Source organism: Chiloscyllium punctatum, chromosome 8 (assembly GCF_047496795.1).
Source record: "Chiloscyllium punctatum isolate Juve2018m chromosome 8, sChiPun1.3, whole genome shotgun sequence".
NCBI classification, from domain to species: Eukaryota; Metazoa; Chordata; class Chondrichthyes; order Orectolobiformes; family Hemiscylliidae; genus Chiloscyllium; species Chiloscyllium punctatum.
In genome coordinates, this window is record NC_092746.1 from 65,273,266 (window position 1) to 65,285,595 (window position 12,330).

Genomic DNA, 12,330 nt, shown 5'->3' on the forward strand with positions numbered 1-12,330 from the left:
AGGCCACTGTTGGAATATTGTTTGCAATTCTGGTCTCCTTCCTATTGGAAGGGTGTTGTGAAACTTGAAAGGGTTCAGAAAAGATTTAAAAGGATATTGCCAGGGGTGGAGGATTTGAGCTATCCCTGACGAGGCTGGGGCTGTTTTTCCTGGAGCTTCGAAGGCTGAAGGCTGACCTTTATAGAGGTTTATAAAATCACGAGGGACATGGATAGGATAAATAGATAAGGTATTTTCCCTGGGGTGGGGGAGTCCAGAACTAGGGGGCATAGTTTTAGGGTGAGGGGCAAAAGTTATAAAAAAGGACCTAAGAGGCAACTTTTTCATGCAGAAGGTGGCATGTGTATGGAATGAGCTGCCAGAGGAAATGGTGGAGGCTGGTACAGTTACAACATTTAAAAGGCATCTGGATGGGTATATGAATAGGAGGGGTTATAGGGATAAGGATCAAGTGCTGGCTTATGGGACTAGATTAGGTTGGGATAACTGGTCAGCATGGATGAGTTGAACCAAAGGTTTCCATGCTGTACAGTTCTGTGACTCTATGACTCTAATTGTGCAACAATACATGGTAGGGCGGCACAGTGGCACATTAGTTAGCACTACTGCCTCACAGAGCCAGAGACTTGGGTTCAATATCTGCCTTGGGCAACTGTCTGTGTGGAGTTTGCACATTCTCCCCGTGTCTGCGTGGGTTTCCTCCGGGTGCTCTGGTTTCCTCCCCAGTCCAAAGATGTGCAGGTTAGGTGAATTGGCCATGCTAAATTGCCCATAGTGTTTGGTGTAGGGAATGGGTCTGGGTGGGTTGCTCTTCAATGTGGACTTGTGGGCTGAAGGGCCTGCTTCCATACTGTAAGTAATCTAATCTAAAAAAACAAAAAAATACACAGTGAATAGCTGTTTGTGGCTAGCAGTGTTTGACATGGTACGCAGCTGGGAATTAAACACGGCACTGGTGAGTATATCTACTGTTGCTGAATGCAAGATAGGGTGACAGTGGTGCTATAGACACATTGTACATACACAATAAAGTGAGCCGCAGAGAACTGTGTAAAATAGCTTGCTAGAGCTCACAGAGAGAAATCCTCCAAGAAACTCCCCAAAATTGACACTTAGCTGACTTTTGATGGAATTCAGCCGTATGTCTTTGTATTTAAGTGTGACCATTCCTTCCTTGCCATCTAACACTGGTTTTAATGTTTGACCTGTCAATATCGTAAGGTTCACAAGATCTATGAGAGAATTCTGGAAATAAAGCCATACTGCATACTGTTCACAAATCTATTCTTCAAATCTACTTTGCCTAATTTGTGGAAACACACTATATTATTAAAGCTAATCTAAGACACCATAGGAAGGACAATTCACAAGCTGAAAATCAGAACAGTAAATGCAGGACATGCAATGCATATTTATCAAAAATTTGCAAAGTGCAATAGATTCATGCTTTGGTGATCCTTCTGCAAAATTCCAATACAGATGTAAGATATAAACCCAAACGAGAAGAAACAGGTCAATCTTTTTTTTTAACTGAAGGGCCTCTTGTGAATCTCCAGAATTTTCTAATTTTATTTCAGAAATCCAGGATTCCATTCTATTTCTTTTTATCAGCCCAAATGTGAGATTTTGAATATATCTGGAACTGTAGTTTATTGCCATTTTGTTCTGTTTTTATTAGGTTCTGTAACTCTTGGAGGATGCCAGTTTCAACGCGTGCTTTACAGCAGATGGCTATATACTTGGGAATAGTATCTGGAGGAGGATGTGCAGTGATGTACTACCTTATGCAACGTAAGAACACAAAAACACAACCTGTTAGACTTATTATTTGTTCCAAAACCTTATTCCCACTGACATTTGGTAGATATCATAGACCGGCTGAGTAACAAGCTTAAGAACAGCATCATATTGAAAGATTTGTGATAAGTCAGAAAACTGGTATGCATTTTAAGAAATAGCAAAGAATGACAAATAAAATAAAGGAGGGCAATGTTGAGTAATGAGAAAAAAAGTGAGTAATGTAGAATCTGTCTCTGTTTGAATCAGTAGTTAAATTGGGAAAGGATAACTCAAGCTGATGTTGGTCCGCTAGAGAGCGAAACTGGGGAATTGATAATAAAAAAGAAATGAAGGAACAGTTTGAACAAGTATTTTGCATCGGTCTTCACTGAAGCAAATTTAGCAAATTTCTCAAAGATACTGTACCTTCGTACATTGTACAGCTTGCTGTGCAGCAGTGTACAAAGTCAATCTCACATCTTGACCATGTGCCAGCAGTTTACTTGGCAAACACCGTTATATGCAGCAAACAGACAGCCATGTCTCAAAGTCATAGGGGTGTATTTTCACTGAAGTCCATGGAGGTACAGTGAGTCAGGGAGTCCCGACACAGTGTCAAGGGCAGCCTCCTATACCCTGACTAGTGGATAGAGTGCCTGTCCTTGGCCGATTGAGATGATCGTGGTTCGAGAGTTTGTACCTCTGCAGTCTCTGGGGAGTGAGCTGTAGTCAGTCCTGTTACTACATAGCAACCAATCTGTGGGGTAGGGTAATGCAGTCAGAGAGATACATAGGTTTCAATCAGGGGTGTGCGCACTTCTTACCTCAAGTTGTTCAGTTATATTGGTCAATGGAGTTAGCTATAGTGATCTATCAGGTTCACAGGAAATATAGACATACAAAATTTGTGCTAAAGTAGGCCGCTGCGCAATTTATAATGATCATTGCTGCTCATCCAACTCAATAGCCTGTTCCTGCTTTTTCCCCCTATATCCTTTGATCTCTTAGTCCTAAATGCTATCCAATTCCTTCTTGAAATTGTGCAATATTTTGGCCTCAACTGCTTTATGTAGCAGGAAATTCCACAGGATCACCTCTCGTGTGAAGAAATTTCACCTCAATGCAGCCCTAAATTGTTTATGCCATATCCTGAAACCATGACCCCATAAAGGCTACTCTCATGAGACCCTTTTAAAGGGATCGAATGTTGCACAAAGACCCATGCGCTATATAGGAGACAGACCTGCAGGTTCCCTCATCCTGGCCATCCGCATGCATTGGCCCCCTGTGTACTGCACACTTTGCTGCCCCAGACATCACTGACCATCTCATTTCACACCAGCACAGAGGCCAGAATGAGAATGAGGAACACTGGTGTCAGCAGAACCCATTGTCCTATATTTTTCCACATTCTCCAGCAGGCTTTCAGTACAGACATCCATGGTACATCCTGTGATGACATGAAGTTAGGCATTCTTTCTGGCATGGATTCATGGTACTATACAGTGACTCAAACAGAGGTAGAATAAAAACAATCTATACAAACAGAAGACTTCATATACAGTGCAATGTCACTTACCACAAAACTGTTAAGGGTTGATGGTTAGTTTCTCTTGTTGGAGATTGTCATTGTCTGGCACTTGTGTGGTACAAATGTTGTTTGCCACTTGTCAACTTAAGCCTAGATATTGTCCAGGATTTGTTCCTTTTGTGAATGGGCTGTTTTAGAACCCGAGGAGTCATGAATGATGCCAAACGTGGTGTCGTTATCAGCGGACATCCCCACTTCTGATCTTATGATGAAGGAAAGGTGTTTGGGCCTAGGGCGCTTTCCTGATGAACTCCTGCAGAGATGTCCAGGAGCTGAGATGACTGACCTCCAACAAGTACAGTCATCTCCTTTGTGCCAGGTATGACTCAATCCACAGACAGCTTCCTCTGTCGCTCACTCCTCCACACTCCCCATTTCCTGTAGACTCCACTTTAGGGTTCCTTGATGCTTCACTCATCAAATGGCCTTGATGTTGAGGGCTGTCATTCATGTTTCATCTCTGGAATTCAGCTTGTTTGTTCATGTGTGAACAAAGTTGTAATGAGATCAAGAGCTAAGTGGCTCTGGCTTAATCCAAATGAAACATTAGTAGGCAGTTTATTGCTAAGCAAGAACTGCTTGATAGCACTGTTGATGACACCCTCCATTACTGAACTGATGATGAGGCAGTAATTACAAGGTTCCATTTGTCCTGCTTTTTATGTACCATGTATACCTGGGCACTTTTCTACTTAGCTCAAAGGTGGCCATACTTTCTCCTTTACTAAAAGGCCAAAACTCCAACACCTCTTTCAAATGCTACTCTCCTTATTGGTTTTTCTCGTCCACTTTACCCAAGTCACACAATAGAACATATAAAAGTACAGCACAGAGCAGGCCCTTTGGCCCACAATATTGTGCCAAGGTTTAATCCTAATGGAAAACATAGTAACTTAACCTATGCACCCCTCAACTCACTGCTCTCCATGTGCATGTCCAGCAGTCGCTTAAATGTCCCCAATGACTCTGCTTCCAACACCACAGCTGGCAACACATTCCATGCATTCACAACTCTCTGCATAAAGAACGTCTGCCTTTATACCTTCCTCCTAATATCTTCAACCCATGACTTCTTGTACCAGTCAATCCTGCCCTGAGGAAAAGTCTCTGGCTATTGACTCTATCTATTCCACTCATTATTTTGTACACCTCGATCAGGTCTCCTCTCTTCCTCCTCCTCTCCAGAGAGAAATGTGTGAGCTCATTCAACCTTTCTTCATAAGGCAAGTCCTCTAGTCCAGGCAGCATCCTGGTAAACCTTCTTTGCACCCTCTCCAAAGCCTCTGTATCTTTCCTATAGTAGGGTGACCAGAACTGGATACAATATTCCAAGTGTGGTCTCACTAGGGACTTGTAGAACTGTAGCAAAACCTAGCAGCTTTTAAACTCGATCCCCCTGTTAATGAAAGCCAAAACACCATATGCTTTCTTAACAACCCTATCCACTTGGGTGGCAACTTTGAGGTATTTATGTACTTGCACACCTAGATCCCTCTGTTCCTCCACACTGCCGAGAATCCTGACTTTAATCCTATATTCAGCATTCGAGTTCGACCTTCCAAAATGCATCACTTCACATTTATCCAGGTGGAACTCCATCTGCCATTTCTCAGCCCAGTTCTGCATCCTGTCTTTGTTGCGCTGCAGCCTGCAGTAGCCCTCAATACTATCGATGGCACCTCCAACCTTTGTGTCATCTGCAAATTTACTAACCCACCCCTCAACTTCCTCATCCATATTTTATAAAAACTACAAAGAGCAGAGGCCCAAGAACAGAGCCCTGCGGGACCCCACTCAACACTGACCTCCAGGCAGAATACTTTCCATCCACAACCACTCTCTGCCTTTTATCAGCCAGCCAATTCTGAATCCAGATAGCCAAATCTCCCTGTGTCCCATACTTCCTGACTTTATGAATGAGCTATGTATTGTTCTAAAGCCTTCCTTCCTTTAGTTTATGAACTGACTCATGAGTTTTGGAATTTCAGCTTTATCTCAGCTCTTCTTGTCCATTTCCTTCAAAATTTGTCATAATCTCTTAATGTGAATAAATGAGTTGGTGGTTAAAATTGACTTACAGATTTGGTGGCTGGGGTGGGCTTGATACTGTATGGATTTGATGCAGATCTCTATTGTGAATAATTGTTTTTATAGAAAATTTTGCCAAATCAGAATACTATAAGTTGGCAATTGAAGAACTCAACAAAAATGACACAGCATTAGAAGCCCTGGGAGCTCCTCCATTGCACATCCGAAATATCAAACTCACTGACAGGAACAATCATGTGGATGGAAAAAGTGCAAGGGTACAGTTTTCAGTTTTTTTTTGTCAACTCTGCTTTTGCATCTAAACTTTTAAGTTGTTTATGGAGCAGTAACATCATTGTGCAGGTTTCTTCCATATGTCCGTTTTGATTTTCATGTACCTTTTAATTTTAACTATTAGCTGAATTGTTTCCATTCTTGATGCTACAGAAGGGAATTTATATTCCTTTTAAATAATGAATGAAGTTTGTGAGTGGATGTTAAGTGAAAGCATAGAATTAGAATAAATGTGCGCTAGTCTATGGAATCCAGATAAACTGACTCTATTAACTAATTGTGTGGCATTGGTTTATAGATTAAAATCCCAGTTTGTGGATCAAAATCAGCTGGATATCTCCATACCTATTCTGTTCGGGATGGTCTACAGAAAAGGTAACCTATAGACACGTAACCATCTAAATGATTGTTGTTTCAATGTTGTTGTTTAAAAGTCAGTTTGATTTCCATAATCAGTAGAATTATGCATATATTTTAGTTCTGTCAACAAGTGTTATGTGGTATGAACATATCTGGAGATGAATATTTTAGACATTTTCACACATATTTGAAAGAATTATCTAGAATTCTTCACAGAAGCGCTTCACAGGAGGCTCCCAAGCACTGAGGATGTCACCTAGACAGGGGACGAAACATCTGCAACACAAATTCCCAGCTCGGCGAACAGAACCACAACAATGAGCACCCAAGCTACAAATCTCCCAAACTTTGAAGAATTATCTATATTTTCTCAGGTTGTCCTGATTTGGTTTCAGAGAATGAGGAAACTGAACATAGCCAAGAAGTGTGGCAGTTAACCAAGTGATTTAGACTGAATGAGAAGAAATTTATGACTTTTGTTCTGCTCCACTTGGCGCAAAGTGGAGAACTTGCATTGCATTCGTATATGCTGTAATGGTGAACGACAGTATGAAGAAGTTCTGCAAAGATATAATTCAGTGCAGTTATTTATGATTTATGCTGCCTCCTGTACAACATTTTCTTCTGTTGAAAAGTTCTAAAGTAGAGAACAACCTGAAGGGGATCAAAGAAGACAGCACAATTTTAAATAGCCATTGGAGATATAAACAGCAACCACTTTCAAAGGTGTGATGTGAGAAAAATGAAATGATTGGAGAAAAGAAAATACTGCTTATAAAAATGACCAGTATTCAGTAAGAATTCATTTAGATGTGATAGAGATTTAATTAAATAAGATTTGACTGGGATTTAAAGGAATCTTATGAAATAAGATGCATCAATAGGAACCAAATTGTGCTTTAGATTCCAAAAAATGTCTAAAATATTTCTGATCAAACACTTGTATTAATTGTTATGTTGATGTTTAATTAAACTAGAGTCTGTAAAATGTACCATCTTTTTATTGACTGTAGATTGGGTGACTAAAGACCTTTAAATGTGTGTTCATTGTTTTTCTCTCTGATTCTCTTTTTAAAAATCCTATCTATGCAAAGTGGATTGTTTTGGACCAAGCATTAGTTCACTTGAAAGGCTTTAAGGATGATCTTGATGGCTTGTTGGATATTTTCTGCAACTTGTGGAAAATGAGAGAGAAAAACTTGGCAAGACCAGAATTGATTTCCAAAATAGTATTTTCATGTCAGTCAGTTGCTAGTGTTCTGAACTGACATTGTGGCAGAGGTCGCAGATTTAATCCCTTATCGACTGAGTGAGCTGCTTCAGCCAAGACAGTTTTAAGTTCTGTCCCTAGTGTGCCTGGATAGGAAATGGAAAAGATCAGTCAGGTACCTACTCTTTAATGTCTCCAAGGAAAATGTTAAAGTGTGATAGTGAGTGAGGACATGGTTGAGCTTGACTGTGCTGGTCCACCATGAAAGAGCAACTAGGGGATATATATTCACTCATTTACAAAGAATAGGTATTTGGGATGTTTTGTGATGCATGGTAATGCCCCTATCTCTGGGCCAGGAGGTCTGGGTTCAGGTCCCACTTGCTCCAGAGGTGTGTCATAACATTTCTGAATAGGTTAATTTGAAAATAAACAAAAACAATTGGAAGACATGGGTGATTTACTGGTGGTGTTTAATAGATGGAAAACATACCATCTATCTTGATATGGTGATTGGGGAAAACATTTAGTTGTGTGTAATAGCAGCTTTGGCCATAAATAATTTTAAAAAAAGAGAATACCTACTTGATCAATTAGAAAACATGGAGGATTTGCTGGTGGTAATCAATAAATGAAAAAATACTATGGGTAATTTGGTGATGAGGAAAAGGAAACATACAGTTATGTGTGAGAGCACTTAGGAGTCATAGAAATGCACAGCATAGAAACAGACCTTTCGGTCCAACCCATCCATGCTGACCAGATATCCCAACCCAGTCTAGTCCCACCTGCCAGCACCCGGCACATATCCCTCTAAACCCTTCCTATTCATATACCCATCCAAATCCCTCTTAAATGTTGCAATTGTACCAGCCTCCACCACTTCCTCTGGCAGCTCATTTCATACCCGTACCACCCTCTGTGTGAAAAAGTTGCCCCTTAGGTCTCTTTTATATCTTCCCCTCTCACTCTAAACCTATGCCCTCTAGTTCTGGACTCCCCGACCCCAGGGAAAAGACTTTGCCTACTTACCCTATCCATGCCCCTCCTAATTTTGTAAACCTCTATAAGGTCACCCCTCAGCCTCCAACGCTCCAGGGAAAACAGCCCCAGCCTGTTCAGCCTCTCCCTGTAGCTCAAATCCTCCAACCCTGGCAACATCCTTGTAAATCTTTTCTGAACCCTTTCAAGTTTCACAACATCTTTCCGATAAGAAGGAGACCAGAATTGCATGTAATATTCCAACAGGGGCCTGACCAATGTCCTGTACAGCCGCAACATGACCTCCCAACCCCTGTACTCAATACTCTGACCAATAAAAGAAAGCATACCAAACGCCTTCTTCACTATTCTATCTACCTGCGACTCCACTTTCAAGGAGCTATGAACCTGCACTCCAAGGTCTCTTTGTTCAGCAACACTCCCTAGGACCTTACCACTAAATGTATAAGTCCTGTGAAATAAAACTGTTTGGAGGGCTGTCGTGGTACAGTGGTTATGTTTCTGCCTTTGAACCAGGAGACCTGGGTTCAAGTCCCATCTGCTCCAAAGATGTGTCAGAACATCTCTGAACAGAATGATTAGAAAATAAAAGAATAGATAGTTGGATAAGGTACCTGAGAATTGGCAAAACATCTGATATCATGACTGATCCTAACTCAAGCTTATGAGAAATGAGAATTTTGGAAATTTTGCTGAATTATTTGTTAATCACTCTACCTGTGGTGTTTCTTCTTTTTTATTAGATGGTTTCTACAAGAAGCTGTGTTGCAGCTGCTGGATGGCCAACAAGTTTTAGTTTATCCATTGACTGAAGATAAAGACCACCGATATTAATGCATGAGCAAAGTTGCATTCTTTACAATGTAATTCAATCATTGATGTTATTTCAAACAAAATAATTTTTCAAAATAGTTTGAAGCTTAAAATCACACAGTTGTTTCTAAAATTAGTGCATCCAACAATTTCAGTTAAACAAAAAAATAAAGTCAAAGATGTTGACAAAAACAGAAATTGCTAGAAAGCCCAGCAGGTCCAGCAGCATCTGTGGTGAAAAAGCAGAGTTACATTTTGGGTCCAGTGACCCGTCTTAAGAATTGAAGATTCTGAAGAAAGGTCTCTAGATTCGAAATGTTAACTGTGTTCTCTCCACATATGCTACTGGACCAGCTGAGATTTTCAGCAATTTCTGTTTTCATTTTATTTACAGGATTGCTACAAACCTTTTTCAGGCCAATTCGATGTAAGGAGAATTTTTTTGTTGTGTCCTCAAACCATGTACAGACATGTTCCTGAGAATAAAAGGTAATTCTGTTGAAAAGCTGATGTTAGTTTGATTAGTAACCTTGACTATAGGTTGAATTGACCGGATTTTTATTTTATGCACGATGTGTTTTATTAAGAAAACTTTAGATGTATGTCGATATTGATTGCAAGGAATACAAGAAATGTACATATAACACCAATGTCAAATTACTTGACATTCAACCAGTAACTAGGGAACATACTTTTCTACCTACAGGTAGTCAATGCACAAACATGTACCTTTCAGATCTTGGAGGAGCTTGCTCTGAGTGTTGTTCCAGTCACTATATGTCTTATGAGCTAAATCCTCAGTTCTTGAATGGAACGGTAACAAAAACATTTGGATATGAAATAACAAATCCAAAGTTAATGGAGTTTCAAGCATTAAATTCAAAAAGAGCTGGAAATATGAGAAGTGATGTATGCGGTATAATAAATTTGACTTGGTCTACGTATATATCTTTTAATAATCATTCAACCCCTGACACAAACCTTATAAAGTCTGGGAATAGAATTGAAATGTTCACTTGTGAAGATCAGTTTGGAGTGCAGCACTGTTGAAGTATGTTAGTGTGCACTGCCAAATTAAGATGCTAATGCTTGGTGAAAGCACATCCAAATGTTCCACACAGCAATACAATAGGTCTTATTCTTGTGGAAGAGATGCCCCAGTCTGTCAACTTGAGCAGTATCCAATGATAGATTTATAATTTAGTGTTTATGGATGCGTTTGAACTGATTAACCAATTTCTTCATTTAAAAAACTTAATTCTCAGGCTGTCAGCACCATTGTTGTCTATCATTTCCAGTTGTCTGCTGACAAGGATGGATATGCTACAGGAACCACAGAGGTAAAAACAATGACTGCAGATGCTGGAAACCAAATTCTGGATTAGTGGTGCTGGAAGAGCACAGCAGTTCAGGCAGCATCCAAGTAGCTTCGAAATCGACGTTTCGGGCAAAAGCCCTTCATCAGGAATAAAGGCAGTGAGCCTGAAGCGTGGAGAGATAAGCTAGAGGAAGATGGGGATGGGTGCATAGAGTACAATGGGTGAGTGGGGGAGGGGATGAAGGTGATCGGTCAAGGAGGAGAGGGTGGAGTGGATAGGTGGAAAAGAAGATAGGCAGGTAGGACAAGTCCGGGCAAGTCAAGGGGACAGTTACTGAGCTGGAAGTTTAGAACTAGGGTGAGGTGGGGGAAGGGGAAATGAGGAAACTGTTGAAGTCTACATTGATGCCCTGGGGTTGAAGTGTTCCGAGGCGGAAGATGAGGCGTTCTTCCTCCGGGCGTCTGGTGGTGAGGGAGCGGCGGTGAAGGAGGCCCACGACCTCCATGTCCTCGGCAGAGTGGGAGGGGGAGTTGAAATGTTGGGCCACAGGGCGGTTTGGTTGATTGGTGCGGGTGTCCCGGAGATGTTCCCTAAAGCGCTCTGCTAGGAGGCGCCCAGTCTCCCCAATGTAGAGGAGACCGCATCGGGAGCAACGGATACAATAAATGATAAACTAATATTGGCTGAATGTTTCTGGAGAGAATCAAATACTACCACTGAGGCAGAAAGCAGGAGACAATCCAGTACTGTGGACAGCAGGAATTAACAGTAAAGGCCCTCCAGAACTGCTGCCCCAGTCAGAGGGCTGACTCCTCACCAGCAATGGCAAAGCCATCAACAGCAGGGGGTGCTGCTGAAAATGCCAGAGGAAGGACAAAGTGGCTTCAGGATGTGGTGCCCTTGGAAAGAAGGTAAATTTTACTGGTGATTTTAATCTCTGTATAGTGGATCCATCAGTATCAACCTGAAACTGATGCATTTTATTACTCAGAACTGAAGATCTGCAGTCTTTTTTGTTTGTTGAAGCAAACAGAATAGATAAGCAGGCCTTTCAACCTGGCATTAACTCGTCAGGGCTGCAAATTGTACATTTATGGTAGTTGGTAGAAAGTGGTCATGTGATGTCAATATACCAGACTCAACCTTATGCCAAATTTAGTTAACAGATCAGCCAACACTGAAACCTTGATCGAATGGTATAGTGAGGATGAACCAAGTGATGTGGGGAAAGGGAGGAGGAGACTCCCTTTTAACTGGTTCAGTGTAAAATGGCCAATATTGGTTTACTGCCCATTTTACATCAAAGGTGATTTTCATTTCATTCATTGGAATACATAAATAAATTCCAGGATAAACAGGTAACAGAACAGGAGGAATGCAGTTTCAACGCAATGTTCCATTGTCAAGATCAAGAAACACAGATATCTACATTGGTTTTTGAAAATGTCAGTGCTGTAGTGCTTTTCTCTATAGAAAGCATACGAGGTACCTAGGTACAAAATTTTAGATTACATCTTTTTCTAATTTATTCCTAAGATTTTGTACCTAGGTATCTTGTGCCTGAAGTGACACAAAGGACTGAAATGCTGAACCTTTTTTTAAAATTTATTCCTAAGAACCTGTACCGAGGTAAGTTTGTACCGGAGATGGTGCTGCAAGTTATGATTGTAAACTTTTCACTGCACTCGAGTACATGACAATAAATTGAGCAAAGAATGTAATGAAAATTGTGCACTGTGTTAAATTAATGGGGGGAGCCATCGGATGTGGTTTATTAGGACTTTAAGGTGGGACTTTGTAGAAAGACTTCTGAGAGATTAATTTATATACCAATGTACATGGTGTTGGGGCTAGTACATTGAGGTGCTCAAAACTGTTTGGTAAGCTGGAAACAATGAGTCGGAATAAATGTGTCTTTTTCCAAATGGCAGGTA

The 12,330-nt window shown here is 40.8% G+C and overlaps 1 protein-coding gene across 4 annotated transcripts in view; it reads left to right on the forward strand.

Annotated features, from left to right (window-relative positions):
- The window catches only part of coa1 (cytochrome C oxidase assembly factor 1), a 51,586-nt gene extending 42,004 nt beyond the window's left edge, over positions 1-9,582 (forward strand). For all 4 annotated transcript variants that reach the window (XM_072575680.1, XM_072575678.1, XM_072575677.1 and 1 more), the window contains 4 exons: positions 1,679-1,791; positions 5,525-5,676; positions 5,991-6,067; positions 9,008-9,582. In XM_072575680.1, the coding sequence (XP_072431781.1) occupies positions 1,698-1,791; positions 5,525-5,676; positions 5,991-6,067; positions 9,008-9,098 (414 nt within the window). In that variant the 5' untranslated portion in view covers positions 1,679-1,697 and the 3' untranslated portion in view covers positions 9,099-9,582. The remainder of the gene's footprint in view (positions 1-1,678; positions 1,792-5,524; positions 5,677-5,990; positions 6,068-9,007) is intronic.
- Positions 9,583-12,330: the final 2,748 nt, after the last annotated feature.